This window comes from Lipomyces chichibuensis (assembly GCF_038497645.1).
Source record: "Lipomyces chichibuensis strain CBS 12929 unplaced genomic scaffold V1513scaffold_10, whole genome shotgun sequence".
NCBI lineage: Eukaryota > Fungi > Ascomycota > Lipomycetes > Lipomycetales > Lipomycetaceae > Lipomyces > Lipomyces chichibuensis.
This window is the reverse complement of record NW_027117462.1, coordinates 41,649-61,797: the sequence shown is the minus strand read 5'-3', so window position 1 is coordinate 61,797 and position 20,149 is coordinate 41,649. Positions and strand designations below refer to the sequence as shown.

The 20,149-nt window shown below is 46.4% G+C and overlaps 9 protein-coding genes and 1 non-coding gene across 10 annotated transcripts; 5 read left to right on the top strand and 5 right to left on the bottom strand.

Moving 5' to 3' along the window:
* Positions 1–276: 276 nt before the first annotated feature.
* Positions 277–5,914, top strand: V1513DRAFT_463625 (CNH domain-containing protein). Its single transcript, XM_066899976.1, has 3 exons — positions 277–660; positions 714–5,136; positions 5,189–5,914. The coding sequence occupies exons 1-3, from the start codon at positions 349–351 to the stop codon at positions 5,695–5,697; spliced, it is 5,244 nt and encodes a 1,747-aa protein (XP_066754263.1). The 5' UTR covers positions 277–348; the 3' UTR covers positions 5,698–5,914.
* A 710-nt stretch (positions 5,915–6,624) lies between these two features.
* On the bottom strand, positions 6,625–6,698 carry V1513DRAFT_t44. The gene has a single exon. It is a non-coding gene; the product is annotated as a tRNA-Ala (tRNA).
* Positions 6,699–6,789: 91 nt separating this feature from the next.
* V1513DRAFT_442136 (Brf1-like TBP-binding domain-containing protein) lies at positions 6,790–8,664 on the top strand. The gene is made up of 3 exons (XM_066897620.1): positions 6,790–7,147; positions 7,207–7,278; positions 7,336–8,664. Exons 1-3 carry the CDS (start codon positions 6,961–6,963, stop codon positions 8,532–8,534), a joined length of 1,458 nt encoding a protein of 485 aa, XP_066754262.1. The 5' UTR covers positions 6,790–6,960; the 3' UTR covers positions 8,535–8,664.
* V1513DRAFT_442135 (proteasome complex subunit Rpn13 ubiquitin receptor-domain-containing protein) lies at positions 8,569–9,960 on the bottom strand. The gene is made up of 2 exons (XM_066897619.1): positions 9,381–9,960; positions 8,569–9,135 (listed from the first exon to the last, which is right to left on the bottom strand). The coding sequence occupies exons 1-2, from the start codon at positions 9,887–9,889 to the stop codon at positions 8,676–8,678; spliced, it is 969 nt and encodes a 322-aa protein (XP_066754261.1). The 5' UTR covers positions 9,890–9,960; the 3' UTR covers positions 8,569–8,675.
* A 469-nt stretch (positions 9,961–10,429) lies between these two features.
* Positions 10,430–12,116, top strand: V1513DRAFT_412924 (P-loop containing nucleoside triphosphate hydrolase protein). The gene is made up of 3 exons (XM_066895765.1): positions 10,430–11,208; positions 11,262–11,682; positions 11,732–12,116. Exons 1-3 carry the CDS (start codon positions 10,533–10,535, stop codon positions 11,964–11,966), a joined length of 1,332 nt encoding a protein of 443 aa, XP_066754260.1. The 5' UTR covers positions 10,430–10,532; the 3' UTR covers positions 11,967–12,116.
* V1513DRAFT_412921 (CobW/HypB/UreG, nucleotide-binding domain-containing protein) lies at positions 12,003–13,872 on the bottom strand. Its single transcript, XM_066895764.1, has 7 exons — positions 13,491–13,872; positions 13,383–13,438; positions 13,261–13,319; positions 13,195–13,206; positions 12,953–13,141; positions 12,461–12,897; positions 12,003–12,410 (listed from the first exon to the last, which is right to left on the bottom strand). Exons 1-7 carry the CDS (start codon positions 13,581–13,583, stop codon positions 12,108–12,110), a joined length of 1,149 nt encoding a protein of 382 aa, XP_066754259.1. The 5' UTR covers positions 13,584–13,872; the 3' UTR covers positions 12,003–12,107.
* Positions 13,873–13,973: 101 nt separating this feature from the next.
* V1513DRAFT_442127 (uncharacterized protein) lies at positions 13,974–15,189 on the bottom strand. The gene has a single exon (XM_066897618.1). It carries the CDS (start codon positions 14,988–14,990, stop codon positions 14,133–14,135), a length of 858 nt encoding a protein of 285 aa, XP_066754258.1. The 5' UTR covers positions 14,991–15,189; the 3' UTR covers positions 13,974–14,132.
* V1513DRAFT_442125 (N-terminal domain of NEFA-interacting nuclear protein NIP30-domain-containing protein) lies at positions 15,128–16,232 on the top strand. Its single transcript, XM_066897617.1, has 2 exons — positions 15,128–15,554; positions 15,652–16,232. The coding sequence occupies exons 1-2, from the start codon at positions 15,392–15,394 to the stop codon at positions 16,191–16,193; spliced, it is 705 nt and encodes a 234-aa protein (XP_066754257.1). The 5' UTR covers positions 15,128–15,391; the 3' UTR covers positions 16,194–16,232.
* On the bottom strand, positions 16,187–17,315 carry V1513DRAFT_442124 (Mss4-like protein). The gene is made up of 2 exons (XM_066897616.1): positions 16,880–17,315; positions 16,187–16,821 (listed from the first exon to the last, which is right to left on the bottom strand). The coding sequence occupies exons 1-2, from the start codon at positions 16,952–16,954 to the stop codon at positions 16,441–16,443; spliced, it is 456 nt and encodes a 151-aa protein (XP_066754256.1). The 5' UTR covers positions 16,955–17,315; the 3' UTR covers positions 16,187–16,440.
* A 1,116-nt stretch (positions 17,316–18,431) lies between these two features.
* V1513DRAFT_442118 (t-SNARE) lies at positions 18,432–20,018 on the top strand. Its single transcript, XM_066897615.1, has 5 exons — positions 18,432–18,724; positions 18,792–19,210; positions 19,276–19,352; positions 19,407–19,689; positions 19,746–20,018. The coding sequence occupies exons 1-5, from the start codon at positions 18,699–18,701 to the stop codon at positions 19,799–19,801; spliced, it is 861 nt and encodes a 286-aa protein (XP_066754255.1). The 5' UTR covers positions 18,432–18,698; the 3' UTR covers positions 19,802–20,018.
* Positions 20,019–20,149: the final 131 nt, after the last annotated feature.

The window sequence follows — 20,149 nt, the reverse complement described above, 5'->3', positions numbered from 1 at the left end:
TGGATGTTATTACGGTTGTAGGTGAACGCCAACATCGATAACTGTGATGAGATCTCACTATGGTTTTGCGCCAGGAATATCGGCGACTAGTTTACGATTATTTGCTACAAGATTCTTCTTGGCAGTTCAGCTTGCTCAAATAACTATGCGACAGCCACGTAATTATGACGACGAATAGTAGTTAGTAACTTAACAGCAAATAAGTGAAGGTTTCGATGTCGCTCTTGGGTCTTGTACCGCCTTATGCCAAATGTTACTTGCAGAACGCGTCAACAAAGCGTACGCATGTCTACAATCACGCCGACCCACGATTAAACAAACGCGGCCAGCGGAGCAGGCGGTTTCGCGATGAGTAGGGATGGCTTTAATAACATTTATTACAACATACACTCTGAACCTGCACCACGCGTTCCGCCTCGGCCGCCTCCTCATCCATTACGGGCGTCTCGCACAGCAATGCAAGTCAACAATGACATCCCGCCTGCGTTACCCCCTAAAGTCCCGCTAAATGGATCGTCAAGCTCGAGAGAGTATTCGCGTGCGGAGTTTTCGTCATCGCCAGTGCCAGACTGGGAGCAGTTCAATAGATATGGCGGAATCTTGGGCACGGCTTCTCTGTCCACTCCGGCGTTTTCTGTTGATGGCAATCCTGTAGCGAGCGTATGTTATGTATTGTGATACAGATAGTACAATGCATGACTAATGTTGAATAGAATCCAAGTATGCATCCAAGGAGAGACGTGTTCGATAGATTTCTGGAGGTTCCAACGGTGGATTACAGCAATATTTCCATATTCTCAGAGTCGCCTCCTCAAAGCGAATACTACTATGACGAGAATAATTCGTATTCGTCGCAGCAAGATTTGGGATATGAAAATCCAGTTAGGAGACCGGATATGGAGCCTACGACCGGTCCTATCCAGCGAATGTCGTCGCCTGTTCGGACGCCGCCTGTGCCTGTGGAAGTCCTGCTATCGCGAGGTTCACCGGCTAACATACCTCAGTCTCGACCGCCGGTACCTCCGCCGCACGAGACTTCGTCGTCACAGAGTCCTACGTCCATACGGTATCCGACGTCGAGAGACACGTCGCAGATGAGCCCAACTGCAGAAACCCAGTCGAGTTATCGGCGGAACAACGTTTATACATTTTCGAGCCATATGATGAACAAGTCGATCGCGCAACCAAATACGCGACCGCCACTGCCACATGAGTTCATACGGGCCGCGGATTCAAAATCGACGTTACAGCAAGTGCTACAGCGACAGCCGGATATCGCACGACATCAGATCCCGCGATTCCTTGTGCCAGACAATTTGTCAAGCTCCAGAGTATATCAGTCTCAAGATGCCTCAACGGTCGTCCAAGGGGAATCTCATCCGGCAGGTCCATACATCCCGTCTGACTACTTCGAAAAGAACTCTGTCGCGGTACCAAACTTCAAACATGTGTCCCTCCCACTTAGCCCCACTGGGTCTGGGTTGAGATCGGGGTCCAACTCACCCTCGTGGTCACCCGTCAGAGACGAGCAATTCCCAGAGCGTAGCTCCCCTGTTACGTATGGAGATATATCTCCGTTCTCAACTACATTCGGTTCTACTGGCGTTACAGAGCCTTCGGACAACTCAGGAGCTGGTACACCTTCACCTAACGTGACACGTATTTACAGTTCGCTGAATTTGCTCGCCAATGTCGGATACAACTTGGACACCGAGGATGGACTGCATGTGGAAATCTATTCTCCTGGCAATTCTCCCGTACCACCACAACATGGCGTTCCCTTGGAGGATGAATCCGACCATCATGAGGCGGGCAATGACGATCGATTCGCATTCGACAACCGTTCGTACTCACAGTCATCAGACGCATTCTCGTACTCCACATCCGAACCCAGGTCGCCCGAGGAAAGCGGTACTTCAACTCCACCGAAGCCACCGCAGCACTTCACGCCTTATGGCTCGATTCTATACTCAGAACGAGCGGACGCTGATTCCTCACGACCCCAGGGTTTGCAAAAGTGGTCCTCGTGGTCCTCAATGGGCGGAGTAAAGAGGACAGATCTGAATGCACTGAGTATAGGTCCGCAGCCTGTGCGCGCGAACACGACCGGACGCGTTCCGTTGGAGGCGGATGGAAACTTACGATCACAGCAGAGACAGGTGTCGCAGCCGTGGCAGCAGCAGCCACGAGTTCCACAGTACCAGGAATATCGGGTGCAGTTGCAGGATAATGAGTATCTACCTGATTTTAGCGGCGATGAGGACACGTTCGGTGTTCCGGAGGACGAAAGTGGTGTGTATTTACAAGCGACTGAAGAGGAGCTGGATTTTGCCGAGAATACACCTACAGAGCCATTGCGACTTTGTTCGACATTAAATATCCACCCGACTATTACCGTGGAGTCATCGCGCCCTCAATCCCCGGCGGAATCGGCTACATCCACACATGCTGATACTGGTGTGATGATGCGTTTAGGATTACCCACAGAGCTCCCAGACTCATCACCCAACCTCTCATCACAAGCGCCTTCTGAACCCCAGCAGCATGGAACGGGACAATCAACGTTGCAAATTAGCTTTGGCAAGCGGACTTTATCGTCGCTAGATTACAGTTCTTGTAAGCAGTCCTGGCTACTTTCGGAACTATATAGGTGGGTACGACGGGTGATGGCGCGTGAAGCAAATTTGATGAGGGAAACCGAGCTTATAGAGCTAATCCGCGGCTTGTTTACACATTGGATTCCAACATTGCGGAGTTCGACGGCGGACGAGAATGCCAGTGCGGCGATCGCGTCATTTATTCTTCATGGCGTTATGGATAAACCTGATGCTATCCATGTCCGAGTTCCACAGGAATATGAGCCTGGATATGTTACTCGGTTGGCTGCTTTCTCGGGTGTGTTGGCAGAGCTAGCGGGTAGAGGGTGTTATTCAACACATATCCATTCTGAAGAAGAGCCGATTGCGTGGCGATGCTACTCCCCGAAGTGTTCCAGGACACTGCGAAGCCGCCCAAAAGCTGTACCGGAGGTTAGCAAGGACTTCCTAAACGCGAATGACTGGTCAGGCACAGTTCCGATATCGGTGCTGAACAGCCTTCCTAAGAGAGAAATTACCCGCCAAAGTGTCATCTTCGAAATCATCCAAGGCGAACACAAATATCTCGCAGAACTTCGCATGTTTGTGGCCAATTTCCGAGATAAGCCGGTCGCGAAGGATCTGTGTGCGGCAACAGAGGAACTTCTCAGAATTAACACGGAGTATCTATATGGCCCACTGCTAGTCAGACAGGCAGCTAATCCCATTATGGACGGAATCGGGGATATTTTCCATGAATGGCTACTTTCAGTACAGAAAGCTTATGAGTTGTACGCCTCAATTGTCCAGGATGCAAAAAGACAGTATGAACTAGAAGCTGCTCGTGATCCAGCATTTCAGCAGTTTGATAAGGATTACAAGCACCAGTCCCGCGACAAATATGAAGTTGTATGGCTGCGATTGGTCAGATACCGAATATTCCTAGAGCGAATTCGTGATGAAACGGATCCACCAATTCACGAGCGGCAAAAAGTTAAAGAGCTGGCGGATAAGATTCATGGCTTAATCCTCGCATTTCAAGCGCGACTCGTCGAGGGCGAGCAACGATACGCACTCATGGATTTGGAGAAGACAATTAAGTTCACCGACAAAAGACTGGAAGTTAATTTGTATCTTAATCAAAAGTCTCGACAGCTCATTCATCAAGGACGGATGGAGGTCAAGGTGGAGGGCCACATGCGACATTCTAGGTACCTTATTTTACTGGACAACTATCTCTTGATTGCGAACGTGTCCACAGGGTCGCGTCCGACCTTTGAGATCGTGAATCATCCGATCCCAATTGATCTCTTGGTTCTGATGTCAAACAATGACCCCCGGGGCAATGCAAGGTTCCACATTGCAAAAAGTCAAGCGAATCTAGCCGCTCTTCGGAACAATCGATCCTCGATGCCGCAATCAGCAGAAGAACCAAAGGAGAAAGCTCAACCGATGCTGAATACGAAAGACAGCGAGACTGACAAACTGTACCCCTTTCGAATTGAGCATCTCGGACGCAAAGGCACGCGATATACGTTCTACGTAGCTTCAGAAAATGATCGGCGAGAGTGGTGCAAGTGTATTGAGAAAGCCAAACGAGGTTTCGCGATTCGCATGCAATCGTTTAGGGCTGAGCCATTCTCGCTTGAAGTGATTTCGGATCTCGCTTTTGGATATGGCAGTGAAGACAAAGCGCCCGAAATACCGGTCCAGTCGACCGTTGGTGTTGTTGAACGCGCGTTGAGAAATGCAGAGTCTGATATGGGTGATGCGGCAAAGCAGTCGCTCCATGTGCTGATCAACAGTAGAGTTAACTGTGCGGCAACGTTTTGTGCTGACGATTTAGGCGCCCACACATTGGTGAATCGCACCATGAATGCGTACTTGCCAACGTCAGCAAGAAAGCCATACACACTCGTTGGATGTGACTGGGGGGTCTACTTGTCTGATGGCAGCAGTCCACGATCGTGGGTCCCAATATTGGGTCTCACGAAAGTCAAGCAGATCCACATTTTGCCAGAGTTTGGTATTGCGGTTATGCTGGCGAATAAGGCATTGTTGTCTTATGATCTTGAGGCGTTGTTAGCGGCTAAGCCTATGGAAATCGCTGGTGTTAGTCCCACCATGCACCCGAGTAAGCGTGTAGAGGAGTGGCTTGCTCGTCGGGAGACACAACACGAAAAGATCTTAATAACTCCTCACCAAATCAGCCGCCACGAATTCACGGGATTCAGCGTTGGCGTTCTACGTGGTCGAACAATCATCGTTGGATACAAGTCAGATTCCAGTATTCTCGGGAGCGCAGACGACATTGTCACGACATTGAAGATTTTTGAGCCAATTGCCGGAAAGCTATCTGACTTTAGTGAATCCGATCTCAACTTAGACGATGATTATGTGCGTCTAGATCGTGTTTTGCTTATGCGGAGAGACGTGAATGGTACCGGACGGTCTCTAGCCACTGTGGACATAGCCCATGAGACGGATTCTGTGGCTATACAAAAGCAGATCTCCGGCATTACGGTGCTGAAAAAATCGATCGTTCTTCATAACGGCCAAGGTAAGTTACGGGATTGACCAGAACTTGACACTAAAGCTGACTCAACATTTAGGCTTTGAAATCATGCCGGTACCTACACGGTCGACAGTGCACATTCCAGTTCCAGATTCGACGAACAATGATTTTCTGCGCAAATTGCCAAAAACAGGCAAAGTAAAACCTCTCGGTATTTTTCGTATAGGGCAACAAGAGTTCCTACTATGCTATAGTACATATTGCATTTTCTGCGACAAGTACGGCCAAGTATCACGTTCTGCGTATATTAAGTTTGAATGTACGGCTCGCGCTGTCGCCTTCTCCAAACCATACATTGTGGCCTTTGATCATAATTTCGTGGAGGTCAGAAGCGTGGATTCCGGCGAAAAGAAACAGATCATTATCGCCGTAGACGTCAGACTTTTGAGAAGTCAGGTTTACCATGACGATCCAGATAATGAAAAGCACGGCTATGTCAACGTGACGGGAAGAACCGGTAATGATATTATTTTCTCGTTAGCACATCCTGAGGTTCGCGGACGGCAATTATTGATGAAACTGAAGCTAAACGACGAGGCGATTTAGTCAGGGCAATTATATCATTGCCGGAGGATACGTCCATTGTAGATCTATAATTTAATAACTTTTTGGTGTATATTTCGAAAATTTGGCTATGTCGGGCTGATATATCTAAGCAATAATCTTTTTGAAATTTGGGTATTAATATTTGTCAATTGGCGCGATTTACGGAGTACTTTTGTATATATATGAACAGCTAATCGTATCATTAATGCTTCTATTATACTCCTGTCTGTGAGACATGCAAACCGTACGCTGCATTTAAGTAAATCTTATTGCCATTGGGCTAGTAGAAAATGTGGCAGGCTTAAGGGATCGTTTTCTGGATTGGTAGATGCAACGTTTGTGCTTGGGTTAGACTCGTCTTGAGTAAAAATATAGAATGCAGAATAATGGACTCGATAGCCGGCCATCTATTCAAGACGAGCCTGATAGTAGACGATATCGACTGCCCGATGACCGAGCAACAGACTGGTGATGTGCGGAGTATGTCAAACCCAAGTGCATCAAATTCAGATTGCATATATACGCAAGATACTGTTCGCGGTTTCGTGGGAGAGATTGCTGTCTATTTCCTCGGCCAAGCATACGAGGGGACTGGGCAGCACGATCCTTATAAACCTAGAACACTTTGTTTCATGAAATAGTGAATTGTACATCGCGATGATAACACATCATTTGAATCAAAGCAACGATTATGACCATTTACTATTCCGAGCCCTTCCCAAAGAAAATTGGCATATATGTATCACGTAACGCCTCTTGTCATCCATCTGCACTCGACTTGTCGCAAGTTCCGGTTCTAACGAGATCACAGAGCAACCGAAGTATTTGCTGCTTGCTGTCAATCATTTGACTTCTCTGTTTGGCCTAGGGACATCCTTAGTCCGTGCTGCTGACAATTAAAAACGATAGCGAGACAAAAAAAGGATTTGGACAACACCGGAATCGAACCGGGGACCTCCCGCATGCTAAGCGGATGTGATAACCAACTACACCAGATGCCCTAATACTTGATGAGTAAACCCTTAACCGCGATTCATCACATTTTGCCACGTGACAATATTTACGCGGCCGGTATGAATTAATCACGCATTAGTGAGGAAGTCCCAATTTCAATGCTCCCGGGGCGGAACATAGGTTGTCCCCTCCTTTGCGAACGCCATTTCCCATGAAATCTAGGTTTGGTCTATACACTACTGAGTACGGTACTATACGGCGACTTTTATCTATTATTATTTGCAAACGACGGTAGAGGTTTAGTTGACGATGCCGGCGAGAGCAGTGTGTCCATATTGTAAGGGCACTTCGATAGAAGACAACGGCGCGGGAGATATTTGCTGTACAACTTGCGGTGCCGTTCTTGAGGACTCGCAGATTGTTGCGGAAGTCACTTTTGGTGAAACTACGAGTGGTGCTGCAGTTGTTCATGGAAAGTTCATTGGCGCTGACCAATGTGAGTGATATTCTTTATTTCTTTTCAATATCTTGTTCCGAGGTGCTGACCACGATTAGCATATGCGCGAGGCAGTGGTGGCTTCAGAAAGAATGGCTCCTGGGAATCTAGAGAACAGACACTTGCAAATGGTATGTGGAATATATTGGCGGGCGGGTGCCGACTGCCTATTGACGCGATTAATTTAGGCAAAAGACGCATCATGAACTTAGCACACGCTTTAAAACTTCCGGAATTCATTGGAGAAGCTGCAAACAGATGGTTTCAGCTCGCAGTCACCCACAACTTTGTGCAGGGTCGCAGATCTCAGTATGTAGTTGCGGCGTGCTTGTACGTCGCGTGCAGACAACAGGAGACTACACATATGCTCATCGACTTTGCGGATCTGTTACAAGTAAGCGTGTTCGCCATTGGTGCGACCTATCTTAAACTAGTCAAAGTACTCCAGATTAAGAAGATTCCGTTGATTGATCCGTCCATCTATATCCAACGATTTGCAGTGAAACTTGAGTTTGGATCGGAGACTCGTAAAGTTATGAACGATGCTGTCCGACTAGTCCAGCGAATGGGAAAAGATTGGTTGCACCAAGGCCGAAGGCCAGCAGGTGTTGCCGGCGCGTGTATATTGGTTGCAGCGCGAATGAACAATTTTAGACGAAGCAAGGCCGAGATTGTTCACGTTGCGAAGGTTGCGGAGGATACAATCCAAAGACGTTTGGACGAGTTTAAGATGACCGCGGCTGGTGCGCTGACCGTGCAAGACTTTCGAGGTACCAATATCGAGTCAGAAGCTGACCCTCCGTCATTCACGAAACATCGAAAGCGCGAATTGGCTGAAATGAGAGAGCGTGAGGCGAAGCTGCAAGCCGCAGATGCGGACGCGGACGCGGATGCGGATGCGGAAGCTGACACAGAAGTTGGTGATGACGAAGCCGAAAAAGAAGTTGCGCAAGATCTTGACGCTACTTTAAAAGATCAAAGTTTCCAGAAGCTATCTGAATTAATTAAGGCAGATAACACTAGCTCGGTATCTAATCGTGTGTTTGATGATAACCCGGAGCATCTTTCGGATGTGGATGATGACGAGATTCAGTCGTTTATGCTCTCGGAGAAGGAGGTAGAGATTAAGTCGAAAGTATGGATGGATCTTAACGAAGACTACCTCAAAGAACAGGAAATGAAGCGGCTGAAATTGGAGGCTGATCAGAAAGCTGGGATTGTGCGAGCTCCACGGAAACGTAAGCGTAACAAACCACGGGATTCAACAACGGAAAATCTACCAGAAACACCGGCGGAGAGCGCAAAGGCTATGCTACAAAAGAAAGCCTTTTCGAAGAAAATCAATTACGCGGCTTTGGATCACCTGTTCAACAAAGCGAACAAGTAATAGAGATTTATGTATGGATTTGATTAAGGAATTTGTATGATTAATTATGTTTGGCGTTGCCTATGGACCATTTTTTTTTTGTATATTATACATTCTGGCTCAACTATCATCATCCTAATAGCTACCAACGTAATATTGGCTCTACTCTTGCATCTCTCCATCTCCATCACTGCTGGCGTCTGGATGCTGCTCTTCATCAAGAGCGGCAAGTACACCTCTCAAAAATCCTTCAATGCCTTCTCCGCGATACGGCATTCCAAGCTCTTGCGATACCAGCTGTCCCACGTTATACCCTTCCGAAGAATGTAATGTGGAACTTAAACTGTTCAATCCTTGGAGAAACTGTGGAGACTGAAGAACACGAAGCAGTTCGTATTTGTTGTGAGGAATCTCCGATGGAAGCAAGTTGTAGAGATTCGTCAGCTTGGAATCCGATTCGTCTAGAGAAGACGCGTATGATGCAATCTGGGAAGGCGTAATAGCATCTGTGATGTTAAGGATTGGCGTTGAGGATGCTGGTATTTCTGCCGAATTCGTCGCTGATCCGCTTTCACCTGATGGAATAACAATCGATCGGAGCAAGTTCGTCAGGTTTGGAGTTCTTTGAAAAAAAAATGATCATATATTAACAACACTGAGCAAACATAAAACCAATTGCATACGTTATGAAATAGAGCATCAATTCCCATGTTGTCGTCCAATACCTGGCAAACGAACCATTTCTCTAATAAACCACAATGTACAAGCAAACCGTGCCGACAAGAATTCCAGCTGAAACACAGACAACCCAAAAGTAAACAATGCAACTATATAACAAATAATACAATTAAGAAAGCTTCAACTTACTGTGTGGTGGTGTTATTTCTCGGGGACACTGAATCAGCCATCTCCACATCGTCCCCATTCGGAGCCGCGGACTCGTTGGCGTCCTGCGTAATGTCAACTTCATCCGCAAACACGTCTTCTAGAAGTGTATTGATTCGAGTCGCAATCTTCAGATCGGCCTCGCTGATTTCGTCTAGTTTATCTCCCGCGGGTGGATCCTGCAGCCAGAAGAACGATCGCTGGCTGGAACTATTGAACTTGAGCACGTATACCCGACCTGTCTTGCACTGGCTGACATGCAGCCATTCCGCCTCGCCGGGGAAAATCATGAGTTCATCTCGTTCGACTGATGGATCGTTCTTGGATGATCCTCGTGGCTCCCACACAAATGATAACAGTGGAGCGTCCTCGTCGTTAGACCGCGAGACAGTGATCTTGCCTTTCTGCGGTAGTGGATTGAGATGCTTAGACGGCGGATTGTAGTCGACTCGTCCCGCTTTGAAGGTAAGAAGCGTGATCTGATCGGACATAGATATATGTGGGTGCGTATCGCGGATGAAATTAGATAGCGAATCGGATGAATTCAGATGAACGAATATAATGGAGTGTGGAGACGACCAAGTTCGGCTCGAGAGTCTGAATTCATATAAACCCCAACCCTGGATGAACAGCCTGCTTATGATGAATGTGCATATTTCCAATTTACGAAAGATATAGGCCAGTATCACAATTATAGTCTAGAAACTGATTCAGTCCCGTATTGTCACAGTCTTCAGCACCAGGATCATCCATAAGAAGCACCGCATACTGGCAACGTCTTCTTGGCTATGGGATCACACAGATGGACTGGCATACATAAACCAAAGAAAATACCGGTCCTCAAATGGATTATTAGATAATATTTTCAACAGCGTTTTAAACATTTTATCTAATTGCCCGCGAGTTGTGGTTCCCTGTGTAATGAAGAAGCTTTGTTCGAAGCTGACATTCTTATATGTTCCTTCGTTTCGGCGAGGGTTTTGTATCGCATTCAATGTTCGCGCTTAATCATCCCAGCAAGGCTTCAACCATCACCTTGCATTCATGTCCATCAGAACATACAGTCGCGGTCACTGGATCTACTTTATTCGCACACTTTTAGATTATATAGACTGAAATCTGAACTAATAATCAATGGCAACATTAGAAGAGCTCGAGGCCCTCGAGCCCATCAACGATGCCGTCATGGATGACGCCTCGGAGACTAAGAAGGACGACGAAAATGGAATCGAACAGGAAATCCTTCATTCATCCACTTCAGACATTATCAACCGTCGACGTCTTCTTGAGAACGATATTAAGGTCCTTAAATCGGAGTACCAGCGTCTTACGCACGAGAAGAAAGTGATGGGGGAGCGGATCAAGGAGAATCAAGAAAAGATTGAGAATAACCGGGTGTTACCATATCTCGTTGGCAATGTCGTCGAGATTCTTAATATGGACCCCAACAGTGAGGATCTCGAGGAAGGTGCCAACATTGACTTAGACGCTACGAGAGTGGGGAAGTCGGCCGTCATCAAGACGTCGACGCGGCAAACCATCTTCTTGCCACTTATCGGACTGGTTGACGCGGAGAAGCTTAAGCCAAGTGATCTCATTGGTGTCAATAAGGATTCGTATTTGGTCCTTGATACTCTACCTGCCGAATATGATAGCAGAGTAAAGGCTATGGAGGTCGATGAGAAGCCAACCGAGACGTACGCGGATATCGGCGGCTTAGATAAGCAGATAGAGGAATTGGTTGAGGCTGTGGTTCTACCAATGAAGCAAGCCGACAAGTTCAAGAAGCTCGGAATTAAGCCTCCGAAGGGTATGTTTGCTTGAGGATGTCAATATTAATTTGAATACTAAGTACATATCAAGGTGCTTTGATGTATGGTCCTCCAGGAACCGGTAAGACACTCCTCGCTCGAGCTTGTGCTGCCCAGACCAACGCCACGTTTTTAAAACTCGCCGGCCCACAGCTTGTTCAAATGTTCATCGGTGATGGTGCCAAACTTGTCCGCGACGCCTTCTCGTTGGCGAAGGAGAAAGCGCCGGCTATTATTTTCATTGACGAGTTGGACGCCGTGGGAACCAAACGATTCGATTCAGACAAGTCCGGTGACAGAGAGGTTCAGAGAACTATGTTGGAGCTTCTTAACCAGTTGGATGGTTTTAGTAGTGATGATCGGGTTAAAGTGCTTGCTGCTACTAACCGTGTGGACGTTTTGGATCCGGCGTTGTTGCGAAGTGGTCGCTTGGACAGAAAGATCGAGTTTCCTCTGCCAAATGAAGAGGCGAGGTGAGCATTTACAGCGTAAGCAGTTGATTTGGTTGGCTAATGAGTTTAGAGCTGGAATTCTGCAGATTCACTCACGCAAGATGACGGTTGACGACTCTATCAACTGGCAGGAACTAGCCCGAAGCACAGATGAATTCAACGGCGCTCAACTGAAAGCCGTTGCAGTTGAAGCTGGCATGATTGCTCTTCGTAACGGACAATCCAAGATTCGACATGAGGACTTCGTCGAGGCCATAACGGAAGTCCAGGCACGGAAATCGAAGACAGTGTCGTTCTATGCTTAAGATTATTTTCATCGTAGTCTATGTGATATTGTGCGTTTGGAGGGTTAGGTAAATCGTTCATTCGGGCCCCGATCTAGGTTTCCTCAGTAAAAAATACAATATATATCGCTTAAGTGTACAATAATAGCGTTTATGATGCATCTATAGGCCAATCTTCGTTAAGCTATTGCTCAATATTTCGTAATCCAGGCCTTTCCCTATGATGACTACTTTGCCAGACGATCCATCTGTTGCTGATACCGGGATAATGTCGTACGTATCGCGCACACCTTGGATGATCAATATTTCGCCCGAATCAAGTACAATCTTCGCTTTCAATCTGTGGACTTCCACACTATGCGAGTCGACAGAGTCCTCCCATAATAGATTTTGTAGCCACTTGTCGAACAGCTTGTAAGAATCACGAGACATTACTGGCAACGGAAGTGTTATCGTCGTAATACGCTTATGACGGTCAGGACATGCAAATATCGACATTCCAAACGAAGACTCACATGATCGTGAAATACTTTCGTATTGAAAGCATTTATGTTCTCCCACCTCGTCAGGTCGTTATTAACCGTTGAAAGATCTAATATGTCTTCAACACTATCCACGTTCGAGAACGTAGTCGGGACGATCGTAGCCAGCGAATTTATCCCAGTTATGCGTTCGGCGATGTCTCGTCGAGATTCATTGTCTACTAGATCGGATTTATTAAGTATGATGATGTCCGCGTATGAAATTTGTATGTACGCTGTCGATGTAGGGACTAGTTCTGCAGAAGTATCTTCTGCACTGCCGCTGCCTGTGCCATCCTGATGGTGCAAGTCGACTGCCGTATCATCTAAGCTCTTGATGATGTTAACGGCATCAACGACCGTTATTATCCCGTCCAAGTAAATCGATGACGCCAGCGCCGTATCAAGCCAAAACATTTGCGCGATGGGACCTATCTATATCAGCAGCCATCCTCGATGTCGCCTCATCCACGCGCCAAGACATACCTGGATCTGCTAATCCAGTAGTTTCTAAAAGAATGTAATCAAATTTTCCCTTTCTCTCCATTAACGATTCAAGAGCTGCCACCCCGTTGTCTTTGACTGAGCAGCATAAGCATCCGTTTCCTAATTCGAGCCATTCCGTGTAGTGTTTAGTGCCGTCCGACACGGTTAAGGATTTCTCTATATCGACAGCTGTATTCTCACATTAGCGGCATGTTCGGCGGATTAATCAGTCAAGAACCTACAATCTCCAAATTCTATGAAAATATTAGCTTACTAAGCTTGATCTTGAAGTTTTTACAGTACTACACCATTCATAATAACCGCTATCTTCTTGTTCGTTTGTTGCATAATGTTATTCAGTAAACATCTACCCAACGCATAGATTAGCTGCTAGAGATCAAAGGCATCATTATCTGATGAAAACACTCACGATTTGCCAGCTCCTAAGTAGCCGGTGACAATAGTCAATGGCACTTTCTTATCGTCCTAAACAAGAGTTGGTATCCCGCACACAGAATATATTACGCACTGTATATACCTGCTCGACAAATGCAGTATTTTGTTCATGTTCGACCGCGGTTTGCAGGTCGACTAAAGCGGGCACTTCGTCATCGTCTTGTGTGTTCGCCATTCTGTGTGTGATTACAATCAACCCACTAATTCACTAACAGCTCGAGGCCAATTGCGTCAAAAGCCCATCCGAATCGTCAAAGTCTTGACACTGTGAATGTGCTACCCCCCTGGTTGTTTAAATCGTTTATAGATGAAAGCGAAAAGTCGAGTTGGTATACACGCGCCGCATGAAAATGAGGGATCCAGGGGCCGATAATCACGGCACGTCAGCCCAAATAATGCCCTCCTTCGATTGCCGCTGACACATTTTTGAATCTTACGAGGCTCGAAGTGGGCCTACTGGCGACGTCATCGAACATGGTTAAAAAACTCGAAAAAGAATAATAGGAATGACCACAAGTTAAATCTTGGTGGTCGGAAGACATGCATCGGAACACAAATTCTATATGGAAACTATTTATCATTGTTATATACAGAGTAACGTAGAATCAGCCGATGCCTCCAGTGCGGGATATGCGAAGTATTTCAAACAGGATATAATGGCAATCATGCCTTGCGCGTCCAATGTTGCAAAATTTCTATCAGATAACCGATTCCAATCGACGCTTTACTCTAACAATTCTGAAAATATGTCGTCGATGTATAACACGCCCGTGACTCCGTCTGGCGCTCTTAAAGACTGTACATTAGCATATTCATCCAATTGCATCCACTTAGGTTTCGTGTCTTCGAACAAGAACTCTTGATCTAGCGGTGTTTTTGAATTTAACGAAGGTCGCGTAGGAGATGGCACTGAGTGTGTGCTAATATCACAAGGATCATTTGATTTATCATTCGATAACAGGTTCGCGGAGGTAAACGATTGTTTCGATGGTGAGTCTGTGTTCTTGTTACCTTGATCTGAATAAGGTAGCTGCTGTTGAAATGGATAAAATTTGACCTCGTTGTGATACGAGCAGTGTTGTGGTTCTGAGATATTCACTACGATATCGTCTGAGTAATCGTGTAATCCCACTTGATTCGAAAAACTTTCCAAGTCATTGTCTGTTGGCGGTAAACAATAGTTATCCTGTATATTTTGTGCATTAAAGTTAACATCGAAGAGCGGCTGGAGCGGGTACGGTGTATCTTCATCTAAATCAGCGACCTTCCAGGTATTTATGGCGCTGCATTTCACGCTATGACTCCTCAAATTTCGTCGTGATGGTCCAGTGTGATTGTTCGCTGATATTGGACGACTATCGATCCTCATGTTTAAACGACGGGTAGCCATCTCCCGTTGCTCGTTAGCTGACAGAATGGCGGTGATAATACTCTCATAATCGACAGTCTGCTCTCCATATGCCTTGCCATCACCAATAGCGTCACCAATAGCGTCACCACTATCGACACCTGTCACCATAGCCACTGACGTGGTGTTAGTCACGTATTTAGCACATTGCTTGCTATGATTATCTACAATCATCGAGTGTAATTGCACAGACGCCTTTGTCACTGAATACTGAGTGCGTGATGATTGTCTGTGAGTGCCTGGGAGGCTAAAATTTATAAACGGTTTCAGCGAAGGACGTTAGTGGGATAAAGATTCTGTTGTGCTGAGATGTGAGTAATGATACAGTGGTATGAAGCCAAATGCCGGGAAATAATATCAGTATAAACAGAAGTATATACTTTAGGTCTGTCTGTAAATGACAGTGCATGCGGTGCAATAGCCGCCTACTCCTGAATGCGGCTCGAATTGGGGCTTACAATCATGAATGGGCTTCGTACTGCCATTTTCCATGTTTCGCCCCAGCGGTCATTCGCACAACTACCTCCCGTTAATTACAGGAATCGACAATAATCTCGAATACAGACCATTTGGCAATGTCGTCAGGCTTTGTGCGGCAAACGTCCTCATCGTCATCGCCGTCGAGCGCGAGTAATTCCGTGCCAGTGTCTCGGTCTCGCCAAAACGGTCTCGGTCTCTCCCACCCGAGCCAGCAACAAGACGATAAATCCCTCTACGAAATTTTGCAAGATAATAAAGGTATTTAGTTGCTCTATTTCTTCCTTTTGACTGATTATACTTGTCCGGTCTTGCAAGGCATAGACTTATACTAACGAACTGGGACATCGTTATGTAGCCAAGAAACAAGCAGAGTTTGAACAAAACGTCGCCGAACGGAATCAATTACATCGGTTAGACGACGAGGAGATTGCTTTTTTGGAGGGAATTAAGGAGCGGGAACGAAGGCGGGAACTTGAGGTGCGCGACGAAGTTGAGCGCGGTCTGCGTGAGTTTCGAGAGTTGAGGAGAGCGAAGCAGGGGGCAACTAAGACTGAGACAAAGAATCCGAGTCCGAGTTTGAGCAGTGCGAACAGTATGAAGGAAGATGATGGCGAAAATGAGGACAGGTGTAAGAATAGTGCGGGTGGTGCGAGAATATCTGATGGACTAGATCTTGGATTGCTACAGTCGAGATTTACGCCTGCAAGCAGTGCAACGAAAGCGGCAGAAGAGCCAAAGAACAAGAAGCGACAATTAGATGCCGACGGGATTACAAAGGAAGGTAATGATAAGAAACTAGTCAAGAGCCTGGACAAGCTTCTAGCGCGACGAAACGATGGCAAGTCCGGTCTGTTTGGGAAGTCGCTTAGCTCAAGTATCGTCAAGCGAAAGACATGAAATAATGTATCAATTCTAATATAAACAGGTCTAACAACCAGTCAGTGAAACAAAAATCCCGTTGTAGTACTGTAATGTCGTAAGGTTACCGACGAACGCCATGCATATCTACTACCACTGTTCGTAAACATAAATCCCAAGTCATCACAAAACCCAGCAGGCAAAAATCACCAGTCATGATCGTATCTACAGTAGAACACAAACGCCGACAAAAGGAATAACATCAAATACATGACAGCAAGTTTGACTAATTACGTGATAACCGTCGGCCGTGACAACCTCGCGCAACAGCCGGAGGCCAGCTTTTAAAACTTTTTGCACCGTCAACTTTCTTGACCCAACTAAAGCGTTCACCAACGTTAATTTCCTTGTCTACGCCCATGATCCCGGCTTCCAACAACGGGAACGTTCGGACCTGGACTTCGTCTCCCCGGCTCTCGTCGCGGTGGTACGCGTGCGTGGTGCAAATGCTGCAGAACGTGCAATGAACACGGTCTCCATCAGAATTATGATACGTGTAGACTTTTGGTGTGCCGCGCTCGAAGCGGACTGCGGATATCGAGGTTAACAGGATGCCACAGCCTCCACCGAGGAGCTTGCAGGAGCGGCAGTGGCATATCGTGTGACCCTGCCAAAGAGGTTAGTATTTCTCGTCCAACGAGAAAAAAAGTGAGCTTTGAACATACCGGTAGCGCTCGAGTATCGCTGGTGACGGTCCATTGGAGGTCGCCACAGTGGCATCGACCATGAAGAGTTGCCATTTTGAGAGTGTATATCAAGAACAGAAGCGGTTGACGAGAGCGGAGGGCCGCAATTATAGTATATAGTGTCAGTGGCGACCGGTCATTAGCAATTGAATCCGGGCCGTCGACTAATGAAGGGAAGTTATAGAGTTTAGGCCCGTATTGTGGAGACCCTTCGCTTGACTCGGACGCGTTCCTGCCGTATTTCGATGTGGCCCGCCACTTACCAATCCTAACTGATCGCGTGCCGATCTCAGCATATGGACTGGGCTTGCATAAGCAGTATACTTGGAGTTACAATAGCACCAGACCTATCAATCCAAAAATTACATCAAATGCCTAATCCCAGCTATGGGTTTGCGAAGTATGAGTTATGACAGCGTAAGGGGCGAATTTCGCTTAATCGAGATTTATCCCCGAGTGTGCTCCGATAAACGACTTGTCGTTGCCGCGTGTTTATGCCCTGACCCTTAGTAAACCTACGCCATCAGCAACAGTAAGTCAGTTGTTTTTGTTTGCACTGTCAGAATATTATTGTATGATTTAGCAGTATTAGCAGTACGAGTGCTCAGCTGGCAGCGAGCGGTGTGAATTATAATATATGCATGGTTGTCGTATATCAATTGCAGTGATGAACTGTCCGCTTACAAATGCCGAACATACATCTACCTGTCTTTCGCAGTTATATATACTTAAGATAGAATTGCGCTCACGTAGATGTCTCTGCGGGGAATTGGTATATCTCACGTGCTCAACATATCTGACGAGGGTCAGTCATTAGTATGTGATTATGGACCGGCTACTATGCGGCGAGAATTACCATTAGGCAATGTACGCTAAGTACGCGATGTTGAGTAGTTTAACATAGCGTATGCTTCGCCCCATCCAAATATAACATCACCATGTTTTGTCCTAGCATGCCGTCGCCAACTGTGATCAGCCTGTTTACTAGTAGTTGCAGTGGTGATACTGATGGGCTTTTACCAGACACTGTGAATTCTTCTAAGGCGTTCCAACACCTTAGAAGAATTTGGAAGAGCGACAATACAAGGCAGCTGTCGGAGATGTGAAGAACTCCTGAGGTCCAACGAGAGGCTTAAGTATCTAATTGTTTGATCGTGAGCTGATCTATTCTGCTGTCATTCTTGGTATTGGAATGGCTTTGCGACCCCGCTTTATATATATTAGGCTGTTCACACTAGCAGTAACTAAGACGGTTGATGATGTCACTGATATGTAACGAATATTTAACTACTAAGTCGTTGATATGTCGTGGATCAGCAGTAAGATGTGAAAGTACCGTCTTACTGTGTCATTATAATATCCACGTATATCATATGTAATGCGTATATACTTGATCCAAGGCGCGTCAGCAAGTTCACGTGTTGCAAGTTGACTTCGTGGGGCCGGTGCATTCTTGTTACCCGGCCAACGAAAGATTAATTCGCCTGTCGCCAGTTCCGGCTGAGCCACTTCTGCGTTAGTAGATGCGGCCATCCCACAGTCCAAATATATACACAGGGAGTTTTTTGACCCCAACTTCATATAAGCTCGCTATATTCACCCGCCGCGGGGACCGCGATTATATACTCTTTTTTTTTTTTGCCAGACGACTATACTGTGAGTTTATCCCCTGTGAGATTCAACGCGTAATGTTGTTATATTCTGACTGAGGTGCCGTTCAGCCCAGCTAATCCGCAATCACCCCTGTCCTCATCCCTTGTCGAATCACCGTCCACCTTCACCGCATCCATCGCCCATCATGGCATACAACAGCAATCAGTATGAGTAAGTCATTTCCGCTTGCTTGTTTGTATTCTATTCGTCACTGAAATTTGCTGATGGTCGTCCGAAGTGCGCAATCGCAGTCATACGAAATGTCCACCTTGAATGGCAGCGGATCCTTCGGCCAGGACGACATGAACGCCTTCTTTGGCGAAATTGACTCCATCAAGAATGCCATCAGCCAGTTCGACAACAACGTCGCCCGGATAGAGTCCCTCCATAACCGGTCCCTAAACGAGATCGATACAGAGCAGGATCAATGGAATCAGAAGCAGATTGACTCGCTCGTTGCTGAGACGTCCCAGATCTCAAATACGTTAAAGTACAAGATCAAGAGCTTGGAAGGGAAGAGCCGGAGTGATAGCACTAAGCGTGTGCAAGTCGATGCCGTCAAGAGAACGTTCATGGACTCTATCCAGCGATACCAAAGTGTTGAGGCCTCGTACGGAATGAAGTATAAGCAGAGAGCCGAGAGACAGTACAGAATTGGTGCGTCGCTGTTGCTATGCTATAACGGTTTCCAGTATGATAGGTCTCTAACTCGTTTAATGCAGTTCGTCCCGACGCTACCGATGACGAGGTCCGACAAGCTATCGAAGATACCTCTGGCAGCCAGATTTTCTCGCAGGCAGTAAGTAATCTGTTCTCGGACAATCGTGGTATATGTAATTTAATGTATTGGCAGCTTCTTAATTCTAATCGCCGTGGCGAGGCTCGGACCGCTCTTACTGAGGTCCAGAACAGACACAAAGAGTTGCAAAAGATGGAGCGAACACTCGGCGAACTCGTCCAACTTTTCAAAGACATGGAGGAATTGGTCGAAGTTCAGGCTCAGGACGTGCAGGCAGTTGATCACACTGTAAAGAGAGTCGAAAATGAGGTCAACAAAGGTGTTGAGGAGACCCGGATTGCCGTCAAGCATGCTCGGGCCGCCCGAAAAAAGAAATGGATTTGCTTCGGCATTATCGGTATGTCTATGTCTAGGTCGCTAATTGTTGACCGCCGGACGTTAACACTTATTTAGTTCTTATTTGCATGATATTGGCAATCGTCCTTGGTGTCGTGTTTGGTCGCAAATAATTGTAGTATTGGGGGGCATTCGTATAAATGCGTTGCTCTATATATTATTTTTCCAGTATAGCGTTTATCCGTGGTGCTCATTCGTTCGTTCAATTGTAATTGTAAGAAGGGATGGTTGATGCCGGGAATGAGTTTGATTGTGGATTGATCTTGTTACAAATGTCCTTTACAACTTGCTCGGAATATCTAATGTAAATAATGCATTACATGTAATCAATTCTATCGTAGGTTCAGTACCATACCGGGAATGGATAACTCGGCAGTACTAGTAAGTATGCCCTGGACGACCCACAGCGCAGTTGAGCTTGTGACTGTATGAGACTTGCAACTATGTGTCAATTAATCCTG

Excerpts from the sequence above, each read along its gene's own strand:
- V1513DRAFT_442125 (XM_066897617.1), top strand. The coding sequence starts at position 15,392 with ATGTCGTCAGGCTTTGTGCGGCAAACGTCCTCATCGTCATCGCCGTCG. Across the intron at positions 15,555-15,651 it reads AATTTTGCAAGATAATAAAG|CCAAGAAACAAGCAGAGTTT; the intron begins GTATTTAGTTGC and ends ATCGTTATGTAG.
- V1513DRAFT_412921 (XM_066895764.1), bottom strand. The coding sequence starts at position 13,583 with ATGGCGAACACACAAGACGATGACGAAGTGCCCGCTTTAGTCGACCTG. Across the intron at positions 13,439-13,490 it reads ATACTGCATTTGTCGAGCAG|GACGATAAGAAAGTGCCATT; the intron begins GTATATACAGTG and ends ACTCTTGTTTAG. Across the intron at positions 13,320-13,382 it reads TACTTAGGAGCTGGCAAATC|ATGTTTACTGAATAACATTA; the intron begins GTGAGTGTTTTC and ends TGCGTTGGGTAG.
- V1513DRAFT_463625 (XM_066899976.1), top strand. The coding sequence starts at position 349 with ATGAGTAGGGATGGCTTTAATAACATTTATTACAACATACACTCTGAA. Across the intron at positions 661-713 it reads ATGGCAATCCTGTAGCGAGC|AATCCAAGTATGCATCCAAG; the intron begins GTATGTTATGTA and ends AATGTTGAATAG. Across the intron at positions 5,137-5,188 it reads CGTTCTTCATAACGGCCAAG|GCTTTGAAATCATGCCGGTA; the intron begins GTAAGTTACGGG and ends CTCAACATTTAG.
- V1513DRAFT_442135 (XM_066897619.1), bottom strand. The coding sequence starts at position 9,889 with ATGTCCGATCAGATCACGCTTCTTACCTTCAAAGCGGGACGAGTCGAC. Across the intron at positions 9,136-9,380 it reads AGAAATAACACCACCACACA|AACTCCAAACCTGACGAACT; the intron begins GTAAGTTGAAGC and ends TTTTTTTCAAAG.
- V1513DRAFT_412924 (XM_066895765.1), top strand. The coding sequence starts at position 10,533 with ATGGCAACATTAGAAGAGCTCGAGGCCCTCGAGCCCATCAACGATGCC. Across the intron at positions 11,209-11,261 it reads CGGAATTAAGCCTCCGAAGG|GTGCTTTGATGTATGGTCCT; the intron begins GTATGTTTGCTT and ends GTACATATCAAG. Across the intron at positions 11,683-11,731 it reads CTGCCAAATGAAGAGGCGAG|AGCTGGAATTCTGCAGATTC; the intron begins GTGAGCATTTAC and ends TAATGAGTTTAG.
- V1513DRAFT_442127 (XM_066897618.1), bottom strand. The coding sequence starts at position 14,990 with ATGATTGTAGATAATCATAGCAAGCAATGTGCTAAATACGTGACTAAC.
- V1513DRAFT_442118 (XM_066897615.1), top strand. The coding sequence starts at position 18,699 with ATGGCATACAACAGCAATCAGTATGA. Across the intron at positions 18,725-18,791 it reads TACAACAGCAATCAGTATGA|TGCGCAATCGCAGTCATACG; the intron begins GTAAGTCATTTC and ends GGTCGTCCGAAG. Across the intron at positions 19,353-19,406 it reads GCCAGATTTTCTCGCAGGCA|CTTCTTAATTCTAATCGCCG; the intron begins GTAAGTAATCTG and ends ATGTATTGGCAG.
- V1513DRAFT_442124 (XM_066897616.1), bottom strand. The coding sequence starts at position 16,954 with ATGGCAACTCTTCATGGTCGATGCCACTGTGGCGACCTCCAATGGACC. Across the intron at positions 16,822-16,879 it reads GCGATACTCGAGCGCTACCG|GGTCACACGATATGCCACTG; the intron begins GTATGTTCAAAG and ends CCTCTTTGGCAG.
- V1513DRAFT_442136 (XM_066897620.1), top strand. The coding sequence starts at position 6,961 with ATGCCGGCGAGAGCAGTGTGTCCATATTGTAAGGGCACTTCGATAGAA. Across the intron at positions 7,148-7,206 it reads GTTCATTGGCGCTGACCAAT|CATATGCGCGAGGCAGTGGT; the intron begins GTGAGTGATATT and ends GACCACGATTAG. Across the intron at positions 7,279-7,335 it reads AGAACAGACACTTGCAAATG|GCAAAAGACGCATCATGAAC; the intron begins GTATGTGGAATA and ends CGATTAATTTAG.